Source organism: Hordeum vulgare, chromosome 7H, assembly GCF_904849725.1.
Source record: "Hordeum vulgare subsp. vulgare chromosome 7H, MorexV3_pseudomolecules_assembly, whole genome shotgun sequence".
NCBI classification, from domain to species: Eukaryota; Viridiplantae; Streptophyta; class Magnoliopsida; order Poales; family Poaceae; genus Hordeum; species Hordeum vulgare.
In genome coordinates, this window is record NC_058524.1 from 457,156,228 (window position 1) to 457,164,896 (window position 8,669).

At 40.2% G+C, this 8,669-nt stretch overlaps 1 protein-coding gene across 1 annotated transcript; it reads right to left on the minus strand.

The window, feature by feature from the left end:
* Window positions 1-7,045: 7,045 nt before the first annotated feature.
* On the minus strand, window positions 7,046-7,886 carry LOC123412161 (E3 ubiquitin-protein ligase RING1-like). Its single transcript, XM_045105104.1, has one exon. It carries the CDS (start codon window positions 7,735-7,737, stop codon window positions 7,204-7,206), a length of 534 nt encoding a protein of 177 aa, XP_044961039.1. The 5' UTR covers window positions 7,738-7,886; the 3' UTR covers window positions 7,046-7,203.
* Between the last annotated feature and the right edge of the window lie 783 nt (window positions 7,887-8,669).

The window sequence follows — 8,669 nt, forward strand, 5'->3', positions numbered from 1 at the left end:
AGTTGATCTTTTTTTGTTTCTTTTTAGTTAATGTTTTACTTGATTCTTTCTAACAAATAAGCACTTTGAAAATTTTAGTAAATTATTCTTAATTCATTCATTTTAGTTAATGTTTTAGTTGATTCTTTTTAGTTGACTCTTTTTTTGTTTTCTATTAAATATTTTAACAAAAAAACTTTATGAAATTTCTGACTTCATTTGATATTTTCCGTGCATTTACTTATTTTTTTGAGCTAGTTGACCCTGAAATGGAAAAACACTACAAATGAACTCTGAAAATGTTGAAAGTTGGCATGGTATCATCATTTCACCCACATAGCATGTGCTAAAAGGTTGAGAGGGTTACAGCAAAAATTGGATACACTTCATATACAAAACAGACAATATCTCTCGAAGTATCATGGTTTCGAACAAGAACTCATCTGTTACAAAGGGATTTCATTTTTTTGAACTTATTTGAACTCCATACTTTTTGTGTGTTCAAAATGCACCATTCAAACGCACATCACAAAATTTCAACAATTTCTGACTTCATTTGGTATTTTTCGTGCATTTACTTTTTTTGAGCTAGTTGACCCTGAAATTGAAGAGCACTACAAATGAACTCTGTGTAGAAAGTTGGCATGGTATCATCATTTCACGCACATAACATGTGCTAAGAAGTTGAGAGGGTTACGGCAAAAACTGGGTACACTTCGTGTAAAAAACGGACAATCTCTCTTGATGTATGAGCGTTTCGGACGAGAACTCATCTGTTACAAAGGGATTTCATTTTTTTGAACTTATTTGAACTCCATAATTTTTGTGTGTTCAAAATGCACCATTCAAAGGCACATCACAAAATTTAAACAATTTCTGACTTCATTTGATATTTTTCGTGCATTTACTTATTTTTTTTTGAGCTAGTTGACCCTAAAATTGAAAAGCACTACAAATGAACTCTCAAAATGTTGAAAGTTGGCATGGTATCATCATTTCACCCACATAGCATGTGCTAAAAAGTGGAGAGGGTTACGACAAAAACTGGATGCACTTCATGTACAAAACAGACAATCTCTCTCGAAGTATGAGGATTTCAAACGAGAACTCATCTATTACAAAGGGATTTCATTTTTTGAACTTATTTGAACTCCATACTTTTTGTGTGTTTAAAATGCACCATTCAGAGGCACATCACAAATTTTCAACAATTTCTGACTTAATTTGGTATTTTTCGTGCATTTACTTTTGTTTTTTTTGGCTAGTTGACCCTAAAATTGAAAAGCACTACAAATGAACTCTGAAAATGTTGAAAATTGGCATGCTATCATCATTTCACTCACATAGCATGTGTTAAAAAGTTGAGAGGTCTACGACAAAAACTGGATGCATTTCGTGTACAAAACGGACAATCTCTCTCGAAGTATCACGGTTTCGAACGAGAACTCATCTCTTACAAAGGGATTTCATTTTTTTGAACTTATTTAAACTCCATACTTTTTGTGTGTTCAAAATGCACCACTCAAAGGCACATCACAAATTTTCAATAATTTCTTACTTCATTTGGTATTTTTAGTGCATTTACTTATTTTTGTTGAGCTAGTTGACCCTGAAATTGAAAAGCACCACGAATGAACTCTGAAAATGTTGAAACCTGGCATGGAATCATCATTTTACACACATAGCATGTGCTAAAAAGTTGAGAGGGTTATGGCAAAAACTGGATGCACTTCGTAGTACACATCACATAAAGTTTAATACATCACATAAAGTTTAATACATTAGTACATATCACATAAAGTTCTCGATCGATTACCTTGTGAGATATTGCATTGAGGAATGCACATAGCTTCACAATGGCTAATCGAACATTTTTCGATAGAAGCCGCTCAATGCAACCAGAAGCAACTGTGTCATAATCACGTGGCAATCATGAGACTTCAGGTTCTGGAATTTTTTCTCTGCCATATTTATTATTCTCTTTATATTAGACGAGAAGCCAGCGGGGACCTTCATACTGCTCAAGCATTCAAAAAAGATTTCCTTCTCTGCTTTGGTAAGAGCGTAGCTGCTTAAGTATTGACGCACTTTATCAGTCTTCTTGTCGTATGGGTCTTTCATACGTTGGTGCTCCTCCCGTGCTTCTGTTGTATCTTTTGTCTTTCCATACACTCCCAGGAAGCCTAGCAGGTTCACGCAAAGATTCTTCGTCACGTGCATCATGTCGATTGAATACCGGACCTCTAGGTGTTTCCAATAGGGTAGCTCCCAAAATAAAGATTTCTTTTTCCACATGGGCACGTGTCCGGTAACGTCGTCTTTCGGAACAGATTGACCGCGAGGACCCTTTTCAAAGATTACTATTTGATCCAAATCCTTGACCATAGCCAATAACTCATCACAAGTAGGGAGGTTAGGCTTCTTCCGGTGATGTGCCTCACCGTTGAAATGCTTGCCTTTCTTTCTTACGGTATGATTGGTCGGAAGAAATTGACGACACACCAGGTAGACAACCTTCTTAGATTTTCCCAAATATGTACCTTTAGTCTTATCTAAACAGTGCGTGCATGCATTGTATCCCTTGTTTGATTGTCCTAAAATGTTACTAAGAGCAGGCCAATCATTGATGCTTACGAACAACAATGCTCATAGGTCAAATACCTGTTCTTTGTGCTCATCCCACACACGTACACGTAGTGGGCCCACAACTGCAAAAGTTCATCAACTAATGGCCTTAAGTACACATCAATGTCGTCGCAGGGTTGCTTCGGTCCTTTAGTCCCGGTCTGTGGTACGGGCCGGGACTAAAGGCCTATTTTCTGCTTTCTTATTTTATTTGTTTTTGCATATTTGAGAATATAAATAGTTATGTGTTTGCCTATTTGAGAATTTGAGAAAACTATGAAAATGAAAAGTGTTTGAAATTGAATAAACAATTCAAAACTATTTTCTATTTTCAAAATTAATTATTTTGACTATCCAAACTATTAACTATTTTGTTATTTGCAATTAAAAACTATGTTTATTAAAATTCTTTTTGCATATTTGAGAATTTGACAAAACTATGATAATGAAAAGTGTATGAAATTGAATAAATAATTCAAAACTATTTTCTATTTTCAAAATTAATCATTTTGACTATCCAAACTATTAACTATTTTGTTATTTTCAATTAAAAACTATGTTTATTAAAAATTCTTTTTGCATATTTGAGAATTTGACAAAACTATGAAAATGAAAAGTGTTTGAAATTGAATAAATAATTCAAAACTATTTTCTATTTTCAAAATTAATTATTTTGACTATCCAAACTATTAACTATTTTGTTATTTTCAATTAAAAACTATGTTTATTAAAATTCTTTTTGCATATTTGAGAATTTGACAAAACTGTGAAAATGAAAAGTGTTTGAAATTGAATAAATAATTCAAAACTATTTTCTATTTTCAAAATTAATTATTTTGACTATCCGAACTATTAACTATTTTGTTATTTTCAATTAAAAACTATGTTTATTAAAATTCTTTTTGCATATTTGAGAATTTGACAAAACTATGAAAATGAAAAGTGTTTGAAATTGAATAAATAATTCAAAACTATTTTCTATTTTCAAAAATAATTCTTTTGAGTATCCAAACTATTAACTATTTTGTTATTTTCAATTAAAAACTATGTTTATTAAAATTCTTTTTGCATATTTGAGAATTTGACAAAACTATGATAATGAAAAGTGTTTGAAATTGAATAAATAATTCAAAACTAAAAGGTTTAGTACATTCGATACATGCATTACATAAAAGGTTTAATACATTATTACATTATTGCACCAATATTCCTATCTATTATTTCTGTTTTCTTCTGGGTCGTAGCCATGGAGAATCTTCATCATTCAGTAGGCTGCTTGGGTCAGTTTTCACTTTGAAGGGCGGAATTTCATGAAACTTATTATAATCTACTGACATGTGTGTCTTGTCATCTACTCCCACGATGTTTCTTTTCCCTGAAAGAACTATGTGGCGTTTTGGCTCATCGGACGATATCTTCTTTTGCTGATTTCTTTTTCTCGTTTTTTAGACATGTCCTTCACATAGAAAACCTGAGCGACATCATTGGCTAGGACAAATGGTTCGTCCATGTACGCAAGATTGTTGAGATCCACTGTTGTCATGCCGTAATTTTGGTCTACAACTACCCCGCCTCCTGTCAGCTTCACCCATTTGCACCGAAACAAAGGGATCTTAAAAGTAGGTCCATAGTCAAGTTCCCATATCTCCTCTATGTACCAGTAATATGTTTCCAAACAGTGCCCATTCTCGTCTGTTGCATCAAAGCGGACACCACTATTTTGGTTGGTGCTCCTTTTATCTTGGGCAACCGTGTAAAATATATTCCCAGTTATCTCATACCCTTGGAAAGTACATATAGTCGAAGATGGTGGCCTGGCCAAACAGTACAGCTGATCTCCAACGGTGTCGTCATTCATGAGATGTGTCTGCAACCAACTGCCGAAAGTCTTCTCGTGTTCCCCTTTAATCCAAGAGTCAGCCTTCCCCGGGTTTTCGAAGCGTAGAATATTCTTGTGTCTCACGATATACGGAGCCACCACGGTGGAATTGTGTAGAACTATGTAGTGTGCTTGAGAGAAAGAATGCCCGTCCATACATACTTTTGCTTTCCTTCCTATTGTGTATTTTCCTGTCAGCCTACCCTCATACCGAAATTCAGGAACACCAATCGGCTTAAGGTCAGGAAGAAAGTCCACACAAAACTCAATGACCTCCTCTGTTCCATAGCCCTTGGAGATGCTTCCTTCTGGCCTAGCACGGTTACGAACATATTTCTTTAAGACTCCCATGAACCTCTCGAAGGGGAACATACTGTGTAGAAACACAGGACCGAGAATTCTAATCTCTTCGACTAGGTGAACTAGGAGGTGTGTCATTATATTGAAGAAGGATGGCGGGAACAACAACTCAAAGCTGACCAGACATTGGACCACATCAATCTGTAACCCTGATAGACTTTCTCGATCGATTACCTTCTGAGAAATTGCATTGAGGAATGCACATACCTTCACAATTGCCAGGCGAACATTTTCTGGTAGAATTCCCCTCAATGCAACCGGAAGCAATTGCGTCATAAGCACGTGGCAGTCATGAGACTTTAGGTTTTGGAATTTTTTGTCTTTCATATTTACGATTCCCTTTATATTCGACGAGAAGCCAGCCGGGACCTTGATACTGAAAAAGACTTCAAAGAAGATTTCCTTCTCTTCCTTAGTAAGAGCGTAGCTGGCACGCCCTTGAAACTGCCCTGGATGCATGCCATCTCTTCCTTTATGCCGTTCCTGGTCCTCCCGTGCTTCCGGTGTATCTTTTGACTTTCCATACAAGCCTAGGAAGCCTAGAATATTCACGCAGAGATTCTTCGTCAGGTGCATCACGTCGATTGCCGAGCGGACCTCATGGACTTCCCAGTAGGGTAGCTCCCAAAATATAGATTTATTCTTCCACATGGGTACGCGCTTATCAGGGCCGTTAGGAACAGGTTGGCTGCCAGGACCCTTTCCAAAGATTACTTTTAAATCTTTGACCATATCAAATACTTCAGCACCAGTACGGATGACAGGCTTCCCCCGGGGTTCTGCCTTGCCATTGAAATGCTTGCCTTTTTTCTTTAAGGGATGCTTGGGCGGAAGAAAACGACGATTGTACGGGTACACATTATTCCTACATTTGTCCAGATATATACTTTGTGTCTAATCCAAACAGTGCGTGCATGCATTGTATCCCTTGTTTGGCTGTCCTGAAATGTTACTAAGAGCAGGCTAATCATTGATGGTTACGAAAAGCAACGCTCGAAGGTCAAATTCCTCTTGTTTGTGCTCGTCCCACACACGTACACCTGGTTCGGCCAACAGTTGTAAAAGTTCATCAACTAATGGCCGTAGGTACACATCAATATCGTTGTCGGGTTGCTTTGGACCTTGGATAAGCACTGGCATCATAATGAACTTTCGCTTCATGCACAACCAAGGAGGAATGTTGTAGATACATACAGTAACGGGCTAGGTGCTGTGACTGCAACTCTGCTCCCCAAAAGGATTCATGCCATCTGATGGGGTCATAGTCCTAGGGTAGGGTCATAGGCCTGCCATACATGTCCTACCCAAGGACTACCCCGCACAAAGGACAGGACCCTGTGTCAGCCCCGACTGAATTAAGGAGTCCCCACCATCCAGTCGGTAACAAGCCCAGAGTCATTCAGTCGGAGACTAGCATTCGGAGGGCACCAAGCCAACCGACTGGATACACTCGGTACGTCGTAACCTCTCTGGAGGGAAACTGCCGTACGTTTCCGGGTGCAGTTATTAGCATTTAGGGCATACGTTACCTGTAACGTACGCATTCAATCGCCACTACTCCACCCTTGAATCAGAACCGTTGTGGAGGGCCGCACACTCTATATAAGCCGCCCTCCCCCACTGGTAAAAGGGTTAGCAAATCATTGTACTCCATATTACACTCGGTAACAAGCTCCGAGAGCACTGAGACGTAGGGCCGTTACCTCCATCGCAGAGGGGCCGGAACTCATACAACCTCGCCGTAGCTAGGACTCTGCCCATCTCATTCGTACCCTAGACATCTACTGTCAGGCTTATACCCACGACAACATATATTTCTACCAAACAATAAAAAATGCATAGTATGTCTACACTTAACATGTATAAAAGGAAAACAATCATGATAGGTTGGAAATGCTATCAAACACATCCTTTAGTTTCGGAGGATGCAACGAAGGAACAATCCGAGAGATGTACCAACACAAAAAACATGTAATTTAGTTGACAGAATAATCCGACGACAGAGCAATTGCTACTCCCTTCGTTTCTAAATATAAGTCTTTTTAAAGGTTTCATTAAAAGACTACATACGGATGTATATAGACATATTTTAAAGTATTGATTCATTCATTTTACTTCGTATATAGACATTCAGTAAAATCTCTTAAAAGACTTATATTTAGGACCGGAGGGAGTTCTAGATTTCAGTTGATGCCTTGATGGATGGAAATTTTTCTCCAAAATAGAGTGCAAATGAGTCATCTCATAATCATAAGATAAAATACCAAAGGGTTCCAATCTTATACGGGCGATGAACGTACGGGAAATCCTTAATAAGGATGCAATCCTCCAAAACTCCTACCATGAATTTTTCCATTAAATCAATGAGGAAGCCCTAAACGTACAGATTGCATTGCACGGGCGGCAACTTGCACGGACGGCACGGTGGAGGCATCGACCGGAGACCGGCAGACCGGGCACGTCCTGTGAGACCAGAGCCACTCGTCGATGCACCGGTCATGGAAGAGGTGCGTGCACGCGGGCAGCTGCTTCACCACCTCCTTGGGCCTGACCTCGGCGAGGCACACCGCGCACTCGTGGCCCTCTCCGCCGCCACACCTCAGCTTCTCGTACTTGTACACGGGCAGGCCGGCGATCGCCGCCCGGTCTAGCCCGACGGCCGGTTCCCGCGGGAGCGCGGCCATGGACGACCGATCCCCCTCTGGATCTTGCAGAAGCTGGCGTTGCGACCTAGCGCGGGCCTGCGCGCGCTGGCACAGCGCCGCGATGAAGAGGAAGACGAGCAGGACGCCGCCGATGCGGATGATGATTGGCCAGGGGACGCCGGCGAGTTTCAGTATGCAGCACGTTAGGCCCACTGGAGCAACGACGGCGAGCACGAGCTTGAGCGGCATGCCGGCGACCGAATCACGCCGGTTCCAATGCTATCGGTTTGTAGCTCGAGCTAGGTCCACGGGCTTCCTAAAATCCTATAGTAGGTGTGTGCTGGTGTCTTGTCGGACTGGGTTGTCTTCTCACGCGGCGTGTGTTGTCTGACTGTAAGAGCTCGTCGATGCCGACCAGCTGGCCGTCTTGGAGTTTATGTGCTCATACTTTGGATCAAGCAAAATTACCGTAGCATGCACGTACCGTTCGTTATCAGCACTTGTGTGTGTGTGTGTCATCCTGGCGGTCAGGAAAGAGACAGTTTGCAGCGTGCTGAATTATTTTTCGATGATAACAAGGGCGAGGAGAATCCCTGCAGTTGCTATTATATGAAGGTATGTTTTTCGAAAAGGATATAAAGGTATATAAGACCATGCAGTTGATTAATCTCATCCATTGCTTTCAGTTAGATGATCAGGATCAGTGTACAAGAGTGCGTAAAGAAACGGTCAGATTTAGCAACTAGGGATTAATAAATCCCAGTCGATTGAGACTCTCGGTCGATGTTATATCCATAAAATCTTGCGTGAAGATCCATGTAATTGTTTTTTCTTTCTTTTTTAATAGGTTTTGTCATTTGACTGAGACTTTGTCGATTGAAATCTGTTGAGTAAATAGGCAATTTTCCGAGTACATTAATCCATAAAATAATAACTAGCATGGCATTGACTAGACTAATGACATACTGATCTTGAGCTAACCTAGCACATACTACGCATATAGTGGATACATCTATGCAAACAAGTAGTACTGCTAGGATAAATACGAACATAAGGATAAACGAGTCATACCCTCCAATCGGCCAGTTGGCCGTAGCAGCAGCGGCGGCGGCGGCGGCAGTATCCTCTGCCGTCTTCTTCTCGGCTTCCTCGCGGAGACGATCAGCTACGCTTGGTGAAGA

Excerpts from the sequence above, each read along its gene's own strand:
- LOC123412161 (XM_045105104.1), bottom strand. The coding sequence starts at position 7,737 with ATGCCGCTCAAGCTCGTGCTCGCCGTCGTTGCTCCAGTGGGCCTAACG.